The 25,274-nt window shown below is 46.2% G+C and overlaps 1 protein-coding gene across 4 annotated transcripts in view; it reads left to right on the forward strand.

The window, feature by feature from the left end:
• Positions 1–25,274, forward strand: part of SLC9A8 (solute carrier family 9 member A8) — a 71,995-nt gene that overhangs the window by 23,931 nt on the left and 22,790 nt on the right. For all 4 annotated transcript variants that reach the window (XM_055545280.1, XM_055545279.1, XM_055545281.1 and 1 more), the window contains exons 4-9: positions 1,155–1,213; positions 6,036–6,119; positions 11,465–11,566; positions 12,657–12,691; positions 17,581–17,724; positions 25,076–25,214. In XM_055545280.1, coding sequence (XP_055401255.1) covers positions 1,155–1,213; positions 6,036–6,119; positions 11,465–11,566; positions 12,657–12,691; positions 17,581–17,724; positions 25,076–25,214 — 563 coding nt within the window. The remainder of the gene's footprint in view (positions 1–1,154; positions 1,214–6,035; positions 6,120–11,464; positions 11,567–12,656; positions 12,692–17,580; positions 17,725–25,075; positions 25,215–25,274) is intronic.

A 25,274-nucleotide genomic window follows, 5' to 3' on the forward strand; every position in this document is an offset into this window, starting at 1 on the left:
ATTTATAAAGTTAAAATGAACTTATTTCCTCTCTTCACCTCAAACTCCTCCTTCCCCATGACAGCATTTGTGCAGCTTCTCCTAATAAAATTCTATGTTCTTGTATTTTCTCCTCACCCCTACCCAATAAGGTATGTTTCTTCAGCTCTCTGTTGTTGATGGAGAAAAGCTTCTTCCTCTAGGGAAAAGAAAAGTCTTTTTTATTTATTTTTTGGCCACAAGGCATGTGGGATCTTAGTTCCCTGTCCAGGGATCCACCTTGCACCCCCTGCATTGGAAGCACAGAGTTCTAACCACTGGACCACCAGGGAAGTCTTTAAGTGTCTGTGACGGTGGTCTTCAGCCTTACTTTGTATCCCCTGTACCAGAGATGGTGGTATGGCAGGTCCTGAGTTCTGCTCAGATGTCTTTATTTCATAAAAATTTCCCCTGCTGATTCTGATGTGCCCACGGGGTCAAGAATCATTTATCTAGCGAGGGACAGAGCAGTCATAAATTCTACCTATGACGCTTCTTCGAGATTTGTTTTTGGTGGGTTCTTTATGAGAGAGCAGTGAGCCTGTCAGTTTTGTGGAGACGTGCCTGAACTTAGCTGCTCTGTTTTTTTCCAGGAATTTCACAGAACCTTTCCTTAGGTTATTTTCAGCATCAGGACTTTATCTCTAACTAAATACTCTACGTGGCGCTGCCATCTGAGCCTGAGAACGTGATCTTTAATTCCTTTGTGAAATGGTAGGAATAAGCAGTAACAGGGAAAATTTAGCTTTCTGCCATTTTACATCGAAAATGAGCGGATAAAGCAAAAATGAGCGGATAAATAAAAAATGAGCGGTGTTAAGTCTTCCATGCCAGGCAAACTACCCTTTGGTCTTGTTTTATAAAGCTTTTTTTGCCCCTCTCTGCCCCCTCCTCCCCACCCCCAGATTTTTGTAGACTTTGTCATGGGAGGTTTGCCTGAGATGCAGGTGGGAAACTCATATGATTTGTAAAACTCCACACTAATTTCCATAAGTATGTTTTCAGACACAAAACTTGCAGAAATTCATAAAAGCCACTCAGAGATGTAATAGTAATCAGTTTCTTTAGAATAATAAACTCAAGAAATCTTTCTTATATCTTAAATTTTTTGTTAATCTGTACATTTTCTCTTCTAGGTATTCTCATGGGAGCAGTTATAAAAATTATAGAGTTTAAAAAACTGGCAAATTGGAAGGTAGGTTTACCCAACTGTTCTTTTTTTAACATAAGTACAAGTTTGATTGGTTCTTAGTTTTAGTGACAGTGAAGGTTATGGTGGCCTTCTTATCATTACTTGACTGTCTATGAAGTTTATATTGTCCCGTTGATTGTAGTAGATCAGGGTTGATATCTTTACATCTGAGTTTTCTGAAAAAGCATAAATCTCAGTTTTGAGTTAAGAAGCATTCAATGCCATGTTTTGTTATTTGTGTGCATTTTTACAATCTTAGATTACCTTACTGTATGCTAGTCACTCAATCATGTCTGACTGTTTGTGACCCCATGGACTGTAGCCCGCAAGGCTTCTCTGTCCATGGAATTCTTCAGGGAAGAACACTGGAATGGGTGACTATTCCCTTCTCCAGAGGATCTTCCTAGCCCAGGGGTTGAACCCAGGCCTCCTGCATGGCAGGTGGGTTCTTTACCGTCTGAGCTGCTAGCTGAGCCATCTGAGCCTCCAGCTGAGCCGCCAGCGAAGCCCTTGCTGTGTACAGCCCTCTAACCAGCGTTAAATGCTGAACAGTGTTTGTTTCTCCTGATTCTATTGTAACAGCTGCAGCTAATGAGACTTACCTGTCCAGCACTTAGACCTTAGAGAATGCTTTACACGCTAGCGTCTGTCATCCTCATGACAGCCATGGAGTTAGATGGACCTCATGTTATCTCCATTTTTACAGGTGAAGAAAGTGACCTCTGAGGGGTTGGGGCATGTCCAGCATCACAGAGCCAGAGAGCAGCTGACTTGGCTCTTGCGACCAGGCCCTCTGGTCCTGGGTGCTCTGTGTTTTCTCCACCACACCACGCTGTCGTCACTCTGTGGATGTTCATACCCTTCCGTTCCCTCAGGGTCATTAGCACGTGACCATCATCTGTGGGCCATGGACTGATTGAAACTTGATTAGGAAGCTTAGCAAAACTGATTTTGCGAAGGGAAAGAAGGTCCATTTCAAAATATTAAAAGAATTGTATGATAAAAATACACATTTGAGCCCCCCCTACTTTGAGCCAGCTCCTAGGCGTGAAGATTAATTTACTTGTGGAACTATTGAGTGTACAATTTGTAAAACGAGCCTCATAGTCTGAGGTAAAATGCAATTTGAAACTGTTACAAATAATACTCAGTCAGTATTTTATAATAATCTATAATGGAAAAGAATGTGAAAAATAAAATACATATATGCACATATATGTAAAACTGAGTCAGTTTACATCAGAATCAAACACAACATTGTACACCAGCCATACGCAATAAAAAGAGGAAGGCTGCATCTACAAAATAATAGTGGTATTCAGGACATACTGCATGTGTCAGATGAGTCTTAGTATGTGTATTGAGCTTGGAATATTTCTAGAACTCCCCTCCGCCTGGGAAGGGACTGGGCAGGCCCCACTGGAGCGCGTTGTGTATAAAGCTTGGCCTTCCTGCAACTGGTTCCCTTGAACCTCCTCACAGTGGCTCATTCTCAGGCAGGGAGCACAGACCGTATACCCTTTCTCTACTCGTACCCTGGATAAGCCTGATGTGTAAGTACCACCCCTGACACATTTTGTTTCATTTAAAATCAGTTAATCAAAATTGTAATCAATTTAAAACCAGTTAAAAAATCATTAGTTTTCTTTTAAATATTATTAATCTATATAAAATTCTAGAAATTTTATGTAAAAATGTGAACTTCTGGCGTCTGGAAGAAGCAGACGCTCTCGCAGCCCGGGGCCCACGCTCTCCCCGCTGAGTGCAGCTGCTCCCTAGGGACTGCGGGGTAGCCCAGGGAAGCCTGTGAGTGCGTGAGCCTGCTCTGAGCAGGACGAGGAAAAGAGTTATCTTTTAATTTTCTATGCTTCAGAGTTATTAAATATATTTTTCAGCAGGGGTTGGTTTTCAAGGTAAAGAATAGTAACGTATTTAATAGTATAGACAAGTGAACCACATTCAGGCAGCCAGTGCTTGACCTCAGAAAGGAGTGAGGTTTTTAGGCTAAGACAGTAGGGCAGGCTCTCTAGAGGAGCTGTGTTTGTGGAAAGCCGGCGGGAGGAAGCAGGGCCTGTTTGGAAAGCTGGTGCTGTGGGGGGCGGTGGGAGGCGAGGAAGCAGTGACAGAGCCCTGTTTCCTTCCCACGCTCTCCTGCTGGGCGGCCTTCTACCTTGGTTGTCATGTGCTTAGTGTATTTCTGTAAGTCAGCCTGCTTGTTTATGTATGTGCATTTTCACAACAGTTTTTTAAAGGCTTTTATTGTGGTAAAATGAGAACATAAAATTTAGCATTTGAGCGATTTATAAGTGTACAGTTCAGTGGCATTAAATACATTCACAGTGTTATTTAATCAGCACCACTATTTATTCCCAGAACATTTTTCATCATCCCAGACAGAAACCCTACCCATTAAACAATTCCCCATTCCTCTTTACTTACTTTGTATTCCACTTTCTGTTTATCTGGTTTTTTTTTTTTTTTTTAACATTTTCTGTTTTTTTAGTGGCCCCTATTCCACTTTCTGTACTTATGAACTTAACTATTCTAGTACCTCAAATAAGTGGAATCATGCAATATTTGTCCTTTTGCATCTAGCTTATTTTCTTTACCATGATATTTTTAAAGTTCATCCACTGTAACCTGTAGCATCACTTCTTTCCTTTTTATGGCTGAATAATATTCCATGGTAGGCATATACCACACTTTGTTTATCCATTCATCTGTTGATGGGCCCCGGTGTTGTTTCCACCTTCTGACTGCTATGAACACTGATGAACATTTATTTTAAATAAGGAAACTTTATAATACTGTTTGAAGTGGGAAACCAAAATTGTTTTTATAAATGAAAAACAGAGTAGTGCATTTGCTTGCTGAAGCCTCTGAGGCCAAGCCTCTCCTCTCTGTCAAAAAGAGGGATCAGCACATTGGAGAGAGGCTTAACACGGTAGCCTCAGACTGATGCGTCTGACTTAATTGGGATTCAAAAAGAGTCAGAAAGGGCTGACTTTCTCAGTCTGTGGGGTGGGTGGTATTTGACACACGTTGTTCAAGTACCACCTCAAACCACCTCAGACCGCTTTAGGGGAGATGTTGCCCAAAGGAACCTGGGATCTTTCTGTAACACTGTTCCCCGTCAGGTGGCATGTGTGTTTCCTATGGCTTCTGTAACAGATTACCACAGATTGAGTGGCTTGAAACAGCAGAGATTGTTCAGGCATAGTTCTAGAGGCCAGAAGTCTGGAGTCAAGGTGTTGGCAGGGCCACACTCCCTCAAGGGAGCGAATCTAGGCCCTCAGGAGAATCGTTCATTACCTCTTCTAGCTTCTGGTGGTCCCGGGCGTTTTCTTGGCTGTGGCAGCATAACTCCTCTCTCTGCCTCAGTCTGTTTTCACGCGCCTTCATCTCTCTGTCTAAGTGTCATTTTCTGTCTCTCTTAAGGATACTCTCATTGGGTTCAGGGCCCACCTAATCCAGAAAGATCTCAACTGGATTCTGCCCTTAATTCCATCTGCAAAGACCCTATTTTCCAATTAGGTCATTTTCGGAGGTTCCAGGTGGACGTGAACTGGGGACCGAGGATGCTGTGAGCCCACTGCAGGCGGCCTCTCTTTTCTCCCAGGGGAAGTGTAGTTTCTGAAACTCCAAGAGTCTGCTGTGTTCCTACCACACAGAGCCTGCCAGTAGGGTGCCCCACAGATCACAGAGGTCGGCCCATTTCTTTCACATGGCCCCAGTCTGACTCATGAGCTTGTACACAGGCTGTTATTTTAAGACTTAATAAGGCATTTTCAGAAGTCATCATTTGCTTCTATTTTGAGCCTTTTTTGAATGTCATGTTAAGTCTTTATGGTAACAGCCATACATTTGTAAGGGTACATTTATCATTCTTTTGACTAGGGATTTTGACAGGAAATCAGATTGTCGAGATTGTGGCTTGGGATTTTCTTTTGAAAAGGTCCTGATTTTGCAGTTTTAAGTGGGCGGTGTTACCGTCACCATTGGGTTTAAGAACCAGCATGCATTTTACCTCCAGTCCACCGCAGTGAGAGCTTCCTTCCTTCCTTCGTCCCTTCCTTCCTTCATCCCTTCCTTCCTTCTTTCCGTAGGTTTGTAAGAAGAGAGCTGTATTAATGTAGAAGATGAAATTATTATTTCATCCCCCAAAGTTACAGTAACTTTGCCCCCGAAGATTTTCATACTCTAAAAATATATTTCATAATGGTACTTAATATTTGAATCTGAAAGCATGGCAAGGGGCTCACTTTATAGCCATGTCCCAAGTTGCAGGGGCATCAGGTGAGAACTGTTTCATCACAATCAGATTTAGGAAAATGGCATAGTTGTCTATGATAGGCAGAGAAAAGGCAGGGCTGTTTTAAACATGAGTGGGGTTTACCCTCCCTCTAAGTGGATTGTTTTAGGGCTTACCATTACCTTTTCCCTGGAGGAATTCCAATTTGTGGACTTGTTTTTGAAAATGTTCTTTTTGAATAGAAATGTTTTCTATATTAAAATTAATTTACTTAGTAGAATGAAGAGCCTACTGCTGTACATTTGGAAGCAGTTCATTCTGCTGTTTATTTTTCTGGTCACCTTTTAAAATCATTTGTTCTACATTTTTAAATATAGGTTTTCTTTTGAAGTCTTTGTATGTTTGTTTGTTTGTTTTGTCACTGCTTTTGTTTGGTTTTATCATCAAGGTAGTGATTTAAACATTGTATGTTTCCACTGGGCCAAGTTCCAAGAGAAGAATGACTTTGGCTCTTTACTGATGGATTTATTTCTTAATCCCATGCCTCTGAAAATACCCATTTTATGTTTACAGGAGGAAGAAATGTTTCGTCCAAATATGTTTTTCCTCCTCTTGCTTCCACCTATTATATTTGAGTCAGGATATTCGTTGCACAAGGTAAGATTTGGGCGTGCATTAGTGCTTTTGGTCTGGGTGACTCCCTGTGTTTCCTTAAAAGCTTGGGTGTTAATTTAGTAGCGATGGCTCTGTGTGAACAGCCTGGGGTATGAGGTGGAATCTGGACCATCACGCCTGACTTGCGAAGAGGAGCAAACACGGTCAGTGGGCTGCTTTCATGATTGCAGGCAGTGTGGCTTACCAGTGTTTTCCTTAGAGGGGTTCTTTGTTTAGAGATGACCAAGGTGATTTTTTTAGAAATATGTATTTATTTGGCCACGCCAGCCCTTAGTTGCTGCACGCGGGATTGTCGTTGTGGCACGTGGGTCTTTCGTGGAGCTGCACGGGCTTCTCTCTAGTTGACACTCAGTAGTTACAGCACAAAGACTTAGTTACCCCGAGCTATGTGGGATCTTGGCTCCCCAAGCAGGGATCAAACCCACATCCCCTGCATTGGAAGGTGGATTTCTGTACACTGGACCACCAGAAGTGAAGTGAAGTCGCTCAGTCGTGTCCGACTCTTTGCAACCCCATGGACTGTAGCCTATCAGGTTCCACCATCCATGGGATTTTCCAGGCAAGAATACTGGAGTGGGTTGCCATTTCCTTCTCCAAGACCACCAGAAAAGTCTCCCAAAGTAATTTTAATGGCACGTGGACGTTATACTGACTCCTCTTGGAGGCAGAGTGACCCATGTTAAAAAGTCAGACTGCATCCTGCGATGACAGGATGGGGGCCCCGGGCCTACTGGTTCTCTCCCGCTCCTGTTTCTCCCTCTTTCCCTCCTTGGGCCCACCCACCCTTCAGACACCCGACTTAAGCCCCCGTCCCTGTTCCTTCCCAGCCCCTCCCTGGCCCTGCTTCTCCTCTCCAGAGGAGAGCGCAACCTTCCCCCCAGGCTTCCAGCTCCTTCTGGCCTGTTCCTTCGCTGACTCCCACAGTTGCTCCACCCATTCTTGGCTCCCGACCCTGCAGCGCAGCATCTGGCCCCGCCCGGTTCTCTGCTTTGCTCTGACATTTCTGGTGTCTGTCCTCCAGCTTCGAACGGGGCTCTTTCTGCCTGGGCAGGACTTCTCACTTTGTGTACCATAGGCTTTTCTTTGTGAGTTCTTTTAAAATATTCATGTATTTAAGTTTTGGAATAAGAAGGTGATTCAACTTAAAATACTAGTAGTACGACAGTTATTTTGTAAATATGATTTTTAAAAAAATATGAAAGTTGGAAGGACTCAAGGTTTGGCCTGTCCTTGGAGAGGGGAAGAGCCTGGATTTTGGACCCAGAGACCCAGGTCTAGTCATGCGCTGCCCCCTATGGGTTCCTTTTGAGTAGTGCCTGCATGCTAAGTCACTTCAGTCGTACCCGACTGGGACCCCGTGGACTGTAGCCCGCCAGGCTCCTCTGTCCGTGGGATTCTCCAGGCAAGAATACTGGAGTGGGTTGCCATCCTGGAGATCTCCTCCAGGAGATAATCCTGACCCAGAGATCAAACCCGTGGCTCCTGCGGCTCCTGCATTGCAGGTGGATTCTTTGCTGCTGAGCCATGGGGGATGCCCCCTTTTGAGTAGAGTAGAAATTTTAAAATAATGAACAAAAGATCCCCAAAACCCTACTTCCTAGGTTGCTTTGAGATTTACATTAGATGAAAGAATGTAAGCAACTCACCACTCACCACAGTAATTGGTAATGCTGCTTGTATTGTCTGTTATAACCTGACTAGTTATTATTTGGCGAAGGAAATGGCAACCCAGTCCCGCATTCTTGCCTGGGAAATCCTATGGACAGAGGAGCCTGGCGAGCTTCAGTCCAGGAAATCAAAAAGAATGAGAGCCTCTAGGCAATGTTATTATTAATAAGAATTTAATAGGGGATATATTTATACATATAGCTGTTTCACTTTGTTCAGCAGAAACTAACACAACATTGTAAAGCAATTATACTCCAATTAAAAATAAATGCAAATTAAATAATATTAATAACATAATAAACTTGAAAATTAAATTTGTCATGAGAGTTTTGGTAAAAACATACAAATTAAATCTTTAGTTTTCTTCCTGAATAGTAAAGCAAAATCAAGATGTTCAGTCCAGATATTTTTAGTTACCATTTTACTGTGTATTAATCAAAAGGAAAAAGAAATTTAGTGTTTAAAAAAATCCTATATCTTTTAAAACTGACATCAGATAATTGTTAGAAAAACAAGCAAGAAGGATTTGAAGGTCAGTGTCTTTTACTCTTTAATTTTGTGGACAAATCTTGAAAGAACTGAGAGCAGACTATGAGAATACTTCACAGCAGTACTGAAGAAAGTGATGTGCGTATTATATTCTTTTTGGTGTGCTGCTCGGTGTGTGGGATTTTAGTTTCCCGACCAGGGATTGAACCTGAGCCCTCGGCAGTGAGAGCATGGAGTCCTGACCACTGAACTGGAACTCCCGAAAATGATTGTTTGATTTAAAAACATGACACTGGTTATTATATTAGCACATGTAAAGTTTTTATCTTTTAATTTTTTTTGGAGAAGAGGGAAATAAACTTATTCAGAATTTGAGGAAAATAGTTTCTTGAGAGAAAACTTCTTTGAAGATGACTTTCCAGTGGAAAATGTGACAGTTTATGTGAAAGGGACTAATGTGAGTTGAAAGTGTGAATTTAGAGACTTCTATCCACTGCCTGAACTTGTCCCTAAAGAATAGAAAGTTGACTTTGTTTTATTTTAATATTGCTGTATTTGCTGGTGTAAATTTGGGTTTGGACTAAAAATTTCCGTACGGTTATCATCAGCTGATATGCATTAGGTAGGCAGCTGTTTGGTTCTTTGAATTATTAGTATCATATAAAGAATAGAACATTAATTATGTCAGAAAGAAGCAGATGAATTTGCCTTATGTAGCAAAGGGAAGTTCTTATAGTGGGGTAAATTGAATTTTGGTAAATTTTCAATATCCAGATTAATATTAGCCAACTACATAAGTTATAGCAGAATTAGATCCCTGTAAACAGACAAAAGTGTTAGTCGCTCAGTCATGTCTGACTTTTTGGAACAGCATGGACCGTAACCCACCAGGCTCCTCTGTCCCCATGGACCATAGCATGCCAGGTTCCTCTGTCCATGGAATTCTCCAGGCAAGAATACTGGAGTGGGTACCCATTCCCTTCTCCAGAGGATCTTCCTGACCCAGGGATTGAACCTGGGTCTCCTGCCTTGCAGGTGGATTCTTTGCCATTTGAGCCACCAGGAAAGCACCAGGAAAAGACCTTGATGCTGGAAAAGATTGAGGACAAGAGGAGAAGAGGGTGACAGAGGATGAAATGGTTGGATAGCATCATCGACTAATGGCCATGAATTTGAGCAAACTCTGGAAGATAGTGAAGGACAGGGAAGCCGGAGTGCTGCGGTCCATGGGGTCACAGAGTTAGACACGGCTTAGCAACTAAACACACACAAACAGACCGAGAGTTAGTGTCATCTGTTCTTAAAAAGACAAAACAGCTCTTTGCAAAGAAAAACTCATAGATGAAAGTCTTTTGTTTAGGAAAGAACCCAATCATTGTGTTTGCCTTAAGTTATTTTTAAGTTCTTTGTATGCTAAAGATTGATATGCCAAAGTAATTGAATGTCAGATCGTGGGCAGCCAAATCAAAATTGCAAAAAATGCAGCAAAGATACTTCCTGAAGGAGATAGGCTTAGTGGGCTCTACATGTGGAGTGAGGACAGTCTTTTGAAGTTAGATTTAAAGTATCCGGTGGTTAGAACTCGGTGCTTTCACTGCCAAGGGCCAGGCTCAGTCCCCCGCCAGAGAACTAAGATCCCACAAGCTGCATGATGCGGCCAGAAAAAAAGTATCAGTTCCTTTTGTCTGTGGCTTGACAATTTCTGACTAAAAAAAAAATAGGTTTCCTTGCCCAGGCCCACAGTCAAAGGCCATCAAGATTCCCTGGCCTTGTCCCTAAGTAGAGTCCACAGGATTCTAATAAACAGCTTGTTTTTCTTAACTTTAATGGATATGTGAAAGATGTTACTACTGCTTGGACTCAGATATTTTCTCTTAAATGCTGTATAGATGGGAATATATTTGTCATATTTATTTCACTCTATTTCACTAATAGAGTGGAATAAAATTGCTTAAAAGACGTGGACAGCAAAAAGGAGTTTCTGATAGTATAACCTATTATCTTGATATTCTTTATAGTAATGTACCTCTTCTTAATTAATTGAAAAAAATATCATTATATAGACTTTGGACTTTGATCAGACACGAAACACAGTTAATTCCTTCAGTACCTGTTCACTGGGCATCATCCATCTGAAAGGCATATGCCAGTGACTGTGTCGTACCAGAGCAGACATGGTCACTGCCCCCCGAGCCCGCAGCCTAGTGGGAAGGACAGGTAGCAGTCAGGTCATGACATAAGTAAATGTCACATTTCAGCCTCGTCAAGCGCTACCAAGAGAAGAGGCGTTGTGCGTCAAGAACATAGGCTGCCATCTGACTTGGCGGAGGGATCAGAGAAGGCTTCCCTCAGGGAAAGTAAAATATGTCCTGAAGTCTTTGGATGATGAAAGTTCACTAAGCAGAGGGGAAGGAAGAGTGATCCAAGCCCAGAGAGTATGACCATGTGTTTGAAAAACAAAAAACTCCCAGTGAGGAGACTTCCCTGGTGGCCCGGGGGCTCAGCTCCCAAGCTCCCAGCGCAGGGGGCCCAGGTTCTGTCCCTTGTCAGAGAACTAGATCCCACATGCTGCAACTAAAGATCCTGCGTGCCACGACGGAGATCAAAGATCCCGTGTGCAGCAGCTAAGCCCTGGCACAGCCAGATAAAAAAAGTAGGGAAAAAAAGCTACCAGTGTGACTGGGAACCCAGAGAACACAGGGCAGGTTGGAGACTTTGAAGGAATCGAACCATCCAGGCTTTGGTTGCGTTTTATGTGTGTTTTCAGTGGAAACAGGGGTCAGAATGAAGGCAGCACTGTCAGATTTATCTTTTGCAAAGATCATTCTGGAAGCCCTTGAAGAGCAGAGGGCAAGGCCAGGGATGGTTGAGACTTATTATTAACATAAGCTGTGCAGTGGTCCATGGGAGAGATGCTGGCCTCTGGCAGGGGCAGTGGAGACAAGCAGAGAGACGTGAGTGACATGGGGAAGGCAGAGGCTGCGGGACTGGCTCTGCACTGCAGGTGAGGGTGAGGGAGTGCGCCCAGGTTTCCAGCTTGCCCACCCCGCGGGGTGACGGAGCCCTTTACAGAGATTCAAGCATATAAGGAGGGCCAGTTGTGGGGCCATGACTTCACTGACCAGACCAGCCTTTCTAATCATTTCTCTCATCTCTGCTCTTTCACACAGGGTAATTTCTTTCAAAATATTGGTTCCATCACCCTATTTGCTGTTTTTGGTACAGCAATTTCCGCTTTTGTAGTAGGTGGAGGAATTTACTTTCTGGGTCAGGTAAGGAAAATATCTTTGAAAAACCTTGAAAACCTTACATTCTTAGAGCTCGTGCAGGGAAGTGGGGTAGGGACACCTGATGGGGCCTGGGTTTCCAGTCGAGGTAAATGCTCTCCTGCCAAGAAATCCAGAGTCGAACAGGCACAGTAAAGGCATGCTCAAGTTGTTTCTCAGCATCCTCGAGAAGCTTTGCTGTCTGGAATTGAGTGAATCTTTTCCATAATCCCCCAAAGTATTTGATTATATTTGCAAACCAATATTGTCTTAAGTTGGACTACCTAAAAATAAAACAGAATATATACCATCAAGGTCTTCAAATTATAACAATATTGATTATGTTATCAGACTGAAGCAAAGTTAAATTTGTTTCTTTAATAAAAATTTGCATTTTAAAAATCAAAAATGGTTGTGAATGTGTTCACTCCATTCCAAACTGTCCTGTAGAATTATTTTCCCTGGATTCTCCACCATTCCTAAAGCAGTTCCCAGTGTCATCAATTGAGTGCTTTGTATTTTGAGTTCAAATTAATTTGAATTAACTCTGACCTGCCTAGGAAGGCATATCTGTGACTTTGCCTCATGCACGTCTGTCGCACGTCCCCGTTCTTTTCCAGCACGGTCAGTCGTAGACCGTGTGTCGGCCCCAGTCCTGCGAGTGCAGTCTGAGGCACAGGCCTTGGGCTGACTGGCAGATTCCTTTATGTGTGTCAGATGCGTTTGCTTCTTTTGATGGCTCCGTCTGATTTTCACCTTTACCGCTGCCTCGATGGCACCAGAATAAATCTGTCTGTCATGCAGCCTTCTTCATTGCTCAGCTTCCAGCATCAGAGGGGAATAAACTTTAGAGAAGAAAACTAGTTAATTTGGCTTGACGAATGTAGCATTCTCTGTCATACTTTTGACGTATGATGATCAGATGCATGCCTAAACTAAAATTTAGGAGTTTTCTGTATTTTGCAAGTGGTCTGGGGACTGAAGATTAATGTCCATAAAGTCTGTAATAAAACACTAATGGGCATTCCAATCTTCTTGGCTGTTCTCCAGGGGTTTTTTTGTGTGTGTCTGTGTGTTTGTGTGTTTTATTTTACAGGCTGATGTAATCTCTAAACTCAACATGACAGACAGGTAAACCTTTCATCCTGTAACACCCATGTGGCTATACTTTTTTACTGGGGAAAGTTTTCTCCGTATTGATTTCCTGACTTCTCTATTGTGTCTCTTGGTTTGGCTGACGATTTCTGCTGTAGAATCTATTCTGAATTGATGTGTATCTCCAAAATGAATCAAACTATCTTGAAGAATTTTGAAGATCTCCAGTCAGTTGCTGACAGGAATGATTTAGTTTCAGCTTTCTAGGGAATAACTCTTGGTTCGTTAATTGCCCCCCTCACACACACACACTGCAGGCTGCACATTTGTCCTTTTATTATTAAAGATCACCTGCAGCTCATTTCTAAAGCTTTTCAGTGGCCATAATGGAAACTTGTCTCCTTGATAGGTTGGGGATGGAGTCAGGGGTGAGGTGTCAGCCTTTACTCTGGGATTCCCACTAAGGGAGCGGGGAGGGGTCGGTGGAAGCAGAAAGGGCTGGAGCCTCTGTTGTGGGCACCCTCCGCAGGCTGAAGCTGCTCTGTCGGACACTCAGAGCTACTGTCTAGGAGCCCAATCCAGGAATTTCCATAATCAGCTTAGCAGGAGGCAGCCTAGGCAGCTGTCTCTTGGAAGGTACCAGATCTAGTGCTAAAGAAGTGCACACACAGAGTGTGACCTGGTTTCCCCTCACTGAGACAGCCAGTGAGTCTGCAGCCCATCTCTGTGTTTCTCTGCCAATAATACTGGGTTCTGTCCTCTGGCCCGGCTGGGGCGCTCAGAAGTCAGACCCAGTGCTCAGCCCTGGGGTCCCTTTCACTGGATCGGCGAGAATTTACAGCCTTTACAGCAGCACCTTGGAGCCCTTTTCTTGAGAAATGTGCCTTTGATAACATCAAGTCCAATCTTGTTTTCTCTCCAAGGACATAGATTTCAAAGCTTTTGTTGTAAGATAGTCTCGATATATAAACAAGTAGGGAAAGACGCATTCTTGTTTCACAGGGAGCAGGAAGCAGAGCAGAACTGACAGTCTATATTTTGAAGGTATTTTGCAACTGAAAAGAAATGCTCAAAACCCAGTGGCTGTAAAGGCAGATGTCACAGCATTCCTTCCTTCAGCCTGTTTAGGGACAGCTGGTTAGAGATGCAAAAAATGCTTGATAAATCCTTGTGAAATTGAATGGAATCGATGGATGGGATGTTCAGGAAGAGAGGAATAAAAGAATTGGCCCTTAGACAAGCAGAGTAAGACCCAGGTGGAGTTTCTCTGTGGGCAGACACTTCCTTTCCTGTTAGAAAGTGACTGCCGCACAGATTGTGGGGGTGGGAGGGGGTGTCCTCTGGGGGAAATTAGCCAGTGGTTGTAAACCACACAGCTGCAGGGCCTGGCGGAACCCTTCACAGAAGGAAGCTGGCCAGGTGTGTGTCTAGAGCTGCTGATGGTGGTGAGCCAGGGAGCCCACTCGCTCTGAAGGGGACCGCCACCTCTTAGGTGCATCTAATAATTACTATGTAGAAACGTGGGCCTGGAATGACCAGATACCTAATTGTTTAGTTCAAAAGAGGCCAAGTTTCTAGATTTTAATAGGGAATTTTTCCAGTTTTAAATGTTGACCACTTAATCCTGTTTAAAACACCATGCAGGTCAAGCATGGACCTCTGCACTGCAGAAAACATGAAAATAACTTTGTTGAACAGAAGATTTTACGTTATGGGTGTTTCTACCAGAAAGCTAGTTCCCTCGTAGATACAGCCTGTATTATTTCACCACCCAGTCCATTTTCTTTATGTTTTGTGGACCTTGCTGTCATCGGGGATGACGGACTCAAGAAAACACATTCTTCAGTTAAACTTCCGGCTCCTGGCCTTTGAAAGACTGGGTCGTAAGGTGTAATATGGAGAAGCTGAGGGCAAGATCCAGTGACCGCTTAGAGTCAGGGCCCTCCATGATCCAGACAGTTCATAGTTCAGCCTTTCCATGTTCTCTGTCAGAAACACTGTGCCCTAGTTTAGATTCACAGCTAAACCCACATGTGCTATGTTCGTGCTGAGCGTGTCTCCCCTGACTTCTTAAGGGAATGTCAGACACACGGGAAGTGGAGGTGCTGCGCGCGCACGACCCCCTGGATTCCACAGTCACTGTTAAGCTAGATTTGCTCAACACGGGTCTTGCCATCTCTCCATCCATCAGTCCGTCTTCTCATCCCCGCTCTTGGTTTCCAGGTCAGGGTGCCACGGGGACTGTTAGGAGAGCAGCAGTCAGTGCTCTTCAGTGCAGCTGAAACCCGGCACAAACTCATTTTAGCAAAAGAAGAAAAGGAGTTTGTTGACTCGTAGAACTGAAGTGTCCCCAGAGTCACGGCTTCCTGCACAAGAGCCTCTGCGGACCTGGTGTCTGGAACCCCTCCTCTCACGGTCTTAGCCCTTCCCTGGTCAGCCTCACCGTGGGTGTGCTCACCCCGCTTGGCAGCACCAGTGGCTTGGGGCTCACGGTGCCCCTCACGTCAGCCACCCCTGCCAGAAGGGCCAGCCTGATGCCCGGTGACCTGATAACATGCCTGGTGACGGTCCTCTGACCAGGCTTGGGTCCCCTGCCTACTCCTTGCACCCCATGCAACTCCACAGCTGGAGAGTCGGGGGGGCCAGGCTCCACAAAGGAAAACTGAAGGTCACTGGATCTGGGGCTGTGGGTGCTCCCTGAGGGGCGGGAGGAGGGGCCAGCCGAGCCTCACGAAGTCAGTGCCGGACGCACGACCTGCCACGGCTCCCAGGTCCCCACCCTGCTTCGGGACGTACTTTCCTTTTTTAAATTTTTGGCTGCAACTCACTGCTTTCAGGATCTTAGTTCCCCAACCAGGGATTGAACTCAGGCCTCTGCAGTGAAATCGAGGAGTTCTAACCACTGGACCACCAAGGAAGTCCCCAAGATGTATTTTTTAGACACTCATCTTCCTTCAAGGCCCCTTTTATGTGCTATGGGTGAGGAGAGTGGGACTAAAAGAAGAGAGAGAATCTCTGCGGGTTTCAGAGCGAGGGCCTTAAGGCCAGCCACCAGCAGGTCACAGCCTCCCGGGTTGGTGGAATCCCCTCTCCCTCCCTCCTGCCTGCCGCCTTCCCCAAGCAGCAGCACAGACCCTGAGAACACCCGTGACTAAAACATGACACTCACCGCTTGGGCGCTCCCGGCGGGGCGAGAGGTAAGGTCACAGCTCGCAAAGTGCATGACCGTCTGTGGGGACAGGGCAAGTCTGCGAGCTGCAGTCTGAGCTGCAGCTCAGTGTCCCAGGGCACAGTCATGGAAACCAGAAGGCCAGGTTATTGATTTATGAAGAGCTCTGTACCTGGCCAGGCAGCCAGGAGTCCCCTCCTCCGACACTCCTCTCCCTGAGCTCAGAGCTGGATGATCACGGAAGCTGCTGGGGACATCCAAGGGACAGCACACCCTGGTCCCCAGGCCAAGTAGCCCCTCTTCCCTCCTAGAAGGGAGGATGGGAAGCGGGTGGATGGGCTCTGGCTTTCGTCTCTACCTGAGACTGTCCCGTGACAGTGGCAGGAAAACAGTGCCAGGTGTAGCCTTCTGAGGGAGTCGAAGGCTTGCAAGAACTCTCAGGGGAAAAAGACAAATGGGTGAGAGAATAATTGTCCCAATTCCTTAGGCAGCCCCCAGGGGTGACCTGGCCTTGCCTCCCTCCCAGCCTCCACATCTCCAGCCACTCTGGTTCACTACACTGCTGCCAGGCTCACTGTTTTGCCTCTCAGGCAGCCAAGCTTGCATTGCCTCCAGGGGGGCTCCATCTCCAAGCTTGCTCCACCTCCAAGGTTGCTCCGCCTCCAAGGGGGCTTACTCTGGTCACTGCCCCCAGTGCCTTGGCTTGGCCACCTGCTTCTTGTCATGTAGGCCCTTGTTTCAATAATCCTCATCTCTTCAGAGAGACCTTTCCTGACCACCCAATCTAAGTGGTCCCCACCCACACCATCCTGCCATGTTCCTCTCTCATCAGCCTGACCACCTGTGTAGCACTGGCCGTTTCCTGAGCTGGTCTTGGCCTCTGGTCATCACTGTGTCCAGCGCAGTGGCGAAGGTCCCCCACTGCGAGTCATCTGGCCTGTGTTTGTATCCTGCTGGTCAGGTTCCTTAGCCTCACTGTCCCTCCGTTTTCTCCTGTGTAAGTGGGGCAGTATGAGATGCAAGCCGGTTTCATACGGTTGCTGTGTGGATTATTGAGTTACTATCTGTAAAGCGCTTAGAACAGTGCCTGGGACGTGGTAAGTACCACATACATATTTGCTGTTATTAGCCTCAGTGCTTGAAACATACTAGGCGATTAATGCATGTGTGTTGGAGGAATTAGACCTTCACAGGTGCTGAGGTGAGCACTCGGGCCTGGTGAGAGGCAGCCCTGGTTTTGATGTCTGCCACCCAAGCCACCCGGCCCCTGGAGCACGCTGGAGGTGCTGCTGACTTTCGGCACTTCTTAAATGTTGCAAATCTGAGTGGAGGCTGGCAACGGTCACAGACGGTACTCCGGTGGCCTGGTGACAAGGGGCAAAGCACAGATCAGACCCAGGAGCACGTGGGCCCTTTGGGTTCACGGCTCCAGCTGCCCTGACCAAGAAGGCTGGGATGTCCATCATGTATTTAAGCAGAAGCCTTCCCTCCGTCACTGCTCAAGATGAAGTCTAGGTACTTTCGGCGGAAAACCAGGCCGTTCCTCACAGCTCCTTGTAGAATGGGCCTTTCACTGCTCCACCCACAGTGTCAGTCAGCAGGTATTTTAAGTGGAAAACAAGACACCATCTTCTGTAGTTCCTTCAGCTACAGGGTGTCCTGTTATGTTACACTAAATAGTCTTTGACTTTGTTTTACCCTCTGGACCAGGGGTTAAGCATTACAGAGTTGCCCCTTCCTTTTCTCTTCTTGACAGTTTTGCATTTGGCTCCCTGATTTCTGCTGTTGATCCAGTGGCCACTATTGCTATTTTCAACGCCCTGCATGTGGACCCAGTGCTCAACATGCTAGTGTTCGGAGAGAGCATTCTCAATGACGCAGTCTCCATTGTCCTGACCAAGTAAGTGTGCTTTCTTCAAGCGGCGGAACTAAAGGGCCTCGTATCAAAGGGCAGATACCCGCGTGCAGCTGCACGTACGGCTGCTTGTCCTGGGGGTGATCGGTTTGCTGCTTCTCCGTCCTTCTGTCCCGACAAACCTTGGTGTGCCTCAGGAATACTGTCAAGGCCCAGGGTGATTAGAGGAGAATCCGCCCTGGAGGACCTACCTCCTAGCAGTGCTTTTATTTATTTATTTAGGCCGGGCTGCACAGCATAGGGGATCTTAGCTCCCCGACCAGGGATTGAACCCATGCTTTCTGCATTGAAAGCACAGAGTCTGAACCGCTGGACTGCCAGGGAAGTCCTTAGCAGTGCTTTTAAACTAAGCCCGGCTTGTCATCAACATCACGGGGTGCTTATTAAATGTCACATTGCCAGGCGGCACCCTCAGAGCTCCTGATCCAGTAGGTCTGGGGTGAGTCCCCGGAGGACAGCTGAGCAGCCAGTTGAGGGATCAGTATTTGGACAGAATTATTCCAGACGAAAGCAGTCAGCAGAGGCCCTGTTCTCCCACTTGTGAGCTGGTGCAGGGCACCCTCCTTTTCGCCGCTGTAAGATAAGGTAATGATACTGATGGACATCCTGCCTTAAGCTGCTCTAGTGTGCAGGCTGCTTTGGAAACTGCGGGCCTTTTCAGTTGTTCGTTGGTATCACTGCCCATGTTGACAGTAGCTGAGAAATTAAAGGTGTGTCATGAAATGTCAGGAAGTCACTGTGGGTACTTCCTTGGGGGTCCAGTGGCTAAGACTCCTTGCTTCCAAGGCAGAAGGCCTGGGTTCAGTCCCTGGTCAAGGGAACTAGATCCCACATGCAGTAACTAAAGATTCTGGATGCCACACCTAAGACCCAGCACAGCCAAATAAATAATAATAAATATTTTTTTTTAAGTCCTTGGGCAAAGGAAGTGAGTCTGAGTTCATCTCAGATGCATTTCTTGGATGCAGGGCTGTTTCCTTGCCCTTGCACTCTGCAGCTGTGGTGTTTGTTAACAGGTCCTGCCAGGAGGGCCCGACGGTCCTGCCAGAAAACAGAGAAGGCACAGTCAGTCAGAGCGGCTGGAGAAGGGAGCCCTGTGCGGGCGTCAGAGATGAGCGAAGAGCGTTCAAGGGGCCGCTCTGTGTTCTGTTAGAGAGTAGCTTCTCCTTTCTCTGATTTTGGACTTTCTTTGTTGTGGGATTCCTTGCAAAGCATAACCACTCAATATAGACTACATTCACAATTCTTGTGTTGGAATAAAAGAATATTTTTGTAGTGGAAAGAGCCCAGATCTTGGAGTCAGGCTGACCTGGGTTCGAGTTCCAGTGCTGGCCACTCAGCTGGTTGGCCCTGGGTCACCTCCTTCACCTCTTGGAGCCACTGGTGTCCCAATAGTAGAGTGAGGGTGATCGCGCCTCAGCGTAGGATTCGATTTGGGAATTGACCAGATAAATACACTTACCTGAAAAGCATCTGCCATTAGGGACTTCCCTGGTGGTCCAGTGGTTAAAAGAGTCTGCCTTCCAATGCAGGGGATTCGGGTTTGATTCCTGATTGGGGAACTAAGATCCCACATGCCACAGGGTAACAAAGCCTATGTGCCCACACACCACAGCTAGAGAGAAGCTAAGACCCAGTGCAGCCATAAATAAATATTTTTAAAAACAGAAGCGTCTGCCGTCGTGTGAGGCAGTGACGGCGTCTGCCGTCAGTGTGAGGTCCTCTCATCTCCTCCTCCTGTCCCTCAGCTGCTGTTTCTTGCTTGTCCCTTTTTGTCCTCCTTTTGCGGAAAGAACTTACCAAATGTTGTTTAATTGAAAGAGGGGCTCACCAGACCTTAAAACAAAGATATATGTATATATTCTAAAATAATACATATATTCTGCATATAAAATTTAGAAAACTCTAAAAGGAAGAAGAAAAAAGAAAGCAATACATGCGTTGTAACTCCCAAGAGATAATTACAGTTAATGGTTTGGCAGATGTATACATGTATTTTATTTAGATGGGAATATATTGTAACGTTTCCATGGAGCAGAGTTGATAAAATAGTCTTCTATAACATCATTTTATCAGTTGTGGAATGTTCCTTCTGTGGATTTACCGTGCTCTTTGACCAGTTCCCTGTTGTTGGCTTTTTTACATTTCTCTTAAAACTTTTTATAGCTTTATTAGGAGATCATCATATATCATGCTTTAAGAGCTTTAAAAAATAATCTAATGGCAATAATACTTTTTTTTTTAAGATCTGCTATGAAAACCTCTTAGCTTTCTGGTCTTTACTTTTATCTTGTGTCCTGGCTGTGCATTTGAACATTTGTGATAAAGAGTTTTGCCGAGGGACTTCCCTGGTGGTCTGGTAGTTAAGGATCCGCCTTCCAGTGCAGGACACATGGGTTCGATCCCTGGTCAGAGAACTAAGATCCCACATAGTAAGGAGCACATGCACTGCAGCAAAGAGCCCGTGTGCCACAGCTAAGACCCGATGCAGCCATGAATAAATAATCTTAAAAAAAAAAGAATTTTGCGAGGTGATGTCAGGAGTTATTTTTATAGATTAGGAGCTAAACTCAAGTGATTTATCTCTGATTTATTTTTTTCCTAAATCTCTCGAGGTAGAATCTTAGTTTTGAGCTTTTCCAGGTCTCTTTGCCACAAAAAAAGGCCAAAGCTTAGAAGATACTTTCTTTTTTTAAATGAGAAAGGATGGAGTCACTGTACCTAGCCACACATTCTTTCTGAAAAGTGCTTTTGAAGGCCAGGATCACCTCTGATGACAGTTCCCAAAATTGGATCCATGGGCCACGTGCATTTTCCAGCCTTCACCGCCTCTGATGCTGGTACACAGGCTGGGGTGGGAGTCACTGACCTAAGTCAGCCTCTGACTCGGCCGGTTATCCTGTGAGCCCGCTGGCATTTTCAGGGAGAAGAGGGAGGTAGGGGAGGGGGGCGTGGCAGGTCTGCCTTGTGTTCGCCGTGTAGGAGGGAGGTGTTGTCAGCTTTCCTTGGTTACAAGGAAGAATCACATCTTGTTTTTAAGTGTATACTTCATAAATGACTGTTTTCAAAGTGATCTGATGATGATGCATTTATCTTTGTAGCTGAAGATGTTAATGAACTACCCCCTTTTTTTAATGTTTTCACTTTCATAAATGCCAGAAAAGCTAAGTGTCTTCTGTTTTCTTCATTAAGCTTAATTAAATTATTTTTAGCTTTGATTTGTTACTGTGACAGTCTGTTCTTAAAATAATTGCCGTAGAAACCTTTTGTTCTCTCCAGCTGCAGCTAAAGCTCATGAAATGGATCCTTAATCAGTATTACTTTTTATTTTTTAAGGTGTGAGAAACATGGCCTGAAGAAAAATAAAATGCACAAAATCTCCAGGCCAGAAAAGGTCTGAATTCTCCCTTCATTTGTCCTGAGTTCAGAAATCACTGGCCTTGGCCTGGGGTCTGCTGTTAACCATTGTTGTGACCTCACCCATTAGCCACTGTCTTTGGACCTCAGCCTCCCTTGCATGAAAAGAAAGCAGTGACGCCAGCTGGCACCCTAGCTGTGGTCATGAAATGGGGTGAGGGCGGGACGCTACTCAGGTCATCTGTGGGTCGGTCCGTTTGAGGCTAGAGGTGCCCTTCGCCTTCAAAAGCACTTCCCCAGTAAGAACCCTGTTGGTTCCCAGCGTTCCCCTGGGTGGGATGTTAACCCATGGTCTGCTGGGAAAGAACAGGAATGGGGGCAATTGGAGTGAGTTTGGAAAACATTTATGTGAGAAAAGTTAGTTTTCTTTTTTTGCAGGACTTTTTAAAACCTTTACTGTGTTATATTGTGCTGTGAATCTCCACAAAAGGCTGGGGTTATCTGACCAAGCCATCCTTTTATCAGAGATTATCCTGCCCCTTTTTTTTTTTAATTGGCTGTACCACACAGCTTGTGGGATTTTAGTTCCCTGATCAGGGGTCGAGCCCCGGCCCTCAGCAGTGAGAGTCCGGAGTCCTGGTCACTAGGCCTCCAGGGAATTCCTGAGATGATCCTGTTTTAAAGGTGTACCGGTTTGGGGCTTCCCGGTGGCTCAGTGATGAGGAAGGTGCCGCGGCTGCAGGAGACGCAGGTTCATGCACGGTGTGGGGCCCTGCGCCACCGCTGCTGGGCCCGTGCTCTGGGGCCCAGGAACCACAACTACTGCATCCTGAGGCCCCAGAGCCTGTGTTCCGCACTGAGAAGGCCCTGCCCCACGGCTGGAGGGCCGCCCCAGCTCGGTGCAGCTAGAGAAGAGCCCCACAGCAACGAAGACCCAGCACAGCCAACAAAAAAAAGAACCCTCCCCACACCAAAAAATTATACCAACTCGGGACTTCCCTGGTGGTCCAGGGGTCAAGAATCTGCCTGCCAATGCAGAGGACACCGATTCGATCCCTGGTCCGGGAAGATCTCCCATGCTGCAGGGCAACTCAAGCCCACGCACCACAACTACTGAAGCCCGCCCACTCGAGAGCCCAGGCTCTACAGCAAGAGAAGCCATCACAGTGAGAAGCCCGCACACCACAACTGGAGAGGAGTCCCTGCTCACACGGCCAAAAATAAATAAATTAAAAAAAAAAAAAAAAAAAACTCTTAAAGAAAACGAAATCAGTTCATGAAACACTGATTAATGAGGCCAGATGTTACTCTAGACAAGTCTTTGTTTTGTTTACTGATTCAGCAAAAGTTTGTTGAGTACCTTCTGTGTGCTGGGTTCTGCCCTAGGCCCTGGACATACGGCAGTGAGTAAGGTGGGCACAGGCGTGGTCCTCATGGGATGATTCGCTAGTTCCGCGTGCTGTGCAGGTCAAGTTAGGCACCAGGAGAGCCTGTAAATGGGCCGGCCTGTGTGAAGGCAGATGTCCCTGAGGGAGGGTCACTGGCCCTGGGTTCTGAGAACAAACTGGAGTTGGCTGGAGCCCAGGAAGAAAGGCAGGTGACCTGCAGGAAGGTGCCGGTGGCGGTGGGGCCCGACCTGAATAGGAGGAGATGGGGTGAGAGGTGTGGTGGGGAGGATCAGGGTCAGACTGGGTTTCCTCTTAAACACAGCAGTAAACTGAGGATGGGTTTTGATTGGGCTAATAACCTGATCAGGGCTTCCCAGGTGGCTCAGCAGGAAAGAATCCCCCTGCAATGCAGGAGACCAGGTTCGATCCCTGAGTCAGGAAGATCCCCTGGAGAAGAGAAGGGCAATCACTCCAGTGTTCTTGCCTGGAATCCCATGGACCGAGAGGAGCCTAATGGGCTACAGTCCTTGGGGTTGCAAAGAGTGGGACACGACTGGATGACTAACACACACAGTAACCTGATCAGATATGCATTTTCAAGGGATCATTCAGGCCCCTGAGTGTTGGATTCTTCTAGAAAGAGCAGGGTGTTTATATGCAAAGATCAGAGAGGCAGAAGCCCTGGACTGGAGGAGGATAGCAGAGGGAGGGAGAGAAGTGGATGGATTTGAGAGAAGGTGTAATCAGCAGAAGGAAGATACTTAAGGAGAATAAATATTTTAATGGTAAAATGGTTTTACCTTTGGGGATGAGACCAACAACTGCATTTAATGGCTGTTGACATTTCACCTTGCCGCCTAACAGTGAGAGGCAAGCCCTTTCCGTTCTTCCTCCTAACACCCTCCAGTCCCCACTCGGAGCCTTACCACAGACATGTCTTCTTGAGGCGGCTCCCTTCTGCCTGGCTTCATGCCGCAGCCTCAGTTTCAGGTTTGTATCTCACAGGAGTCCCGCTCCCCCACCCCCACTCCATCCTGAAAACACTCCCCGTGACTCCTCCGGGCCTTCCGGATAAAAGACCGGCTCCTTAGCTGGGTTCATCAACAGCCTTTCACAGTCTCGCCCTGTCTGCTGCTCTGGCCTCACCTCTTAACATTATCCTCCCCATGGACCTCTCCTCCCACGCCCTGTTCCTGTGTTCTATCCACAGTCATCTGTGTGATTGCAACGTGCTGCTGGGCTTCCCTGGTGGCTCAGACGGTGATGAATCCTCCTGCAGTGCAAGAGACCTGGGTTTGATTCCTGGGTCGGTAAGATTCCCCTGGAGGAGGGAATGGCAACCCACTCCAGTATTCTTGCCTGGAGAATCCCATTGACAGAGGAGCCTGATGGGCTACAGTCCTTGGGGGTTGCAGAGTCGGACACAGCTGAACGACTAGGCACAGCACAGCACCTGTGTGCTGCTAACCTGGAGGCTCCGTGCCTCCGCACATGCCACTCTGCCCTGAGTGCCTTCCCTCATTTCTTCACCTGGCTAACTCTTCTTAGCCTAAGTCGAAACCCAGCCCTTGTGTCATAAAGAGCCTGCTTCTACAGCCCCACCTGTCTGAGTTAGATGCCTCCACGTGTTTCCTCAGCTCTTTCCTGATGTTGACTGAAAATGATGCACAGCCTGAGAGTTGCAAGTTCAGTTTTATTTGGAGCAAAATGAGGACTGCAGCTCGGGAGACGGCACCTAAGCCAGCTCCAAGAAACTGCTCCGAAGAGGTAGTGGAGGGAAAAAAAAGAGAGGCATGGGGGGAAGGTCAGCTTCTATGATTTTGGTGAAGGGAGCACTCAGCGTAGTCAAGCACTTACTTGACAAAAGGCTTTCTGCTACTCACGAGGAGCTGATGTCATCATGAAGGGATTTAGTGCTCTAGATACGAGGAGATGCAAGGATTGGGATCATGCAGTCAGTTCCTGTAAATAACTATCTGAAGACCTGTTCCACCAGTTTCCCTGGAGCACAAAGTGCATTCTCCACCGTGAAGTCCATGCAGGGGATGTGTGTTGAAGGCCAGCAGCGCAGGGTTCGGTCTGCACAGAGGCATATGGCAAATGCCCTTGGCAAGCGCCCGTTTGTAGTTGACACTGAGATGGCCCTAGTTCCCATCTGTGTGTGTGTGTGTCTGTTGCTTCTTATTTTGGGCCGTGCTGAGTATTAGTTTGTATTCATGGGATCTTTCTTGTGGTGTGAGAACTCTTAGTTGAATCTAGTTCCCTGACCAGGGGTCAAACCCAGGTTCCCTGCATTGGGAGCTTGGAGTCTTAGCCACTGGTCCACTAGGAAAGTGCCATCTGTTTTTCTCCTTTATTAGACTACAGCACTCCCTTAGGGTAGGGACCTGCTCTCATCTCCAAACCCCTAGAAACTAACACGGTGCCTGGAACAAAGTAGGTGAACAAATAAATGTTTGGCTACCAGGTTGAATGATTGAATAAATGAATGAGAGATTAAGCAAGAAGTTAAGTTTTGAGTCCTAAGTTAATTTCTGATAACTTTGTCTATAACATTTTAACTTCTTTGTGTTTTTTCTTTTATTTCCTAGCACAGCTGAAGGTTTAACAAGAAAAAATATGTCAGATGTCAGTGGGTGGCAGACGTTTTTACAAGCCCTTGGCTACTTCCTCAAAATGTTCTTTGGCTCTGCGGCACTCGGCACCCTCACTGGCTTAATATCTGCATTGATATCCTTTTAATATGATGAACATGCATGGCCAGGAAGATTATTCCTAATTACATCCATC

This window comes from Bubalus kerabau, chromosome 13 (genome assembly GCF_029407905.1).
Source record: "Bubalus kerabau isolate K-KA32 ecotype Philippines breed swamp buffalo chromosome 13, PCC_UOA_SB_1v2, whole genome shotgun sequence".
NCBI lineage: Eukaryota > Metazoa > Chordata > Mammalia > Artiodactyla > Bovidae > Bubalus > Bubalus kerabau.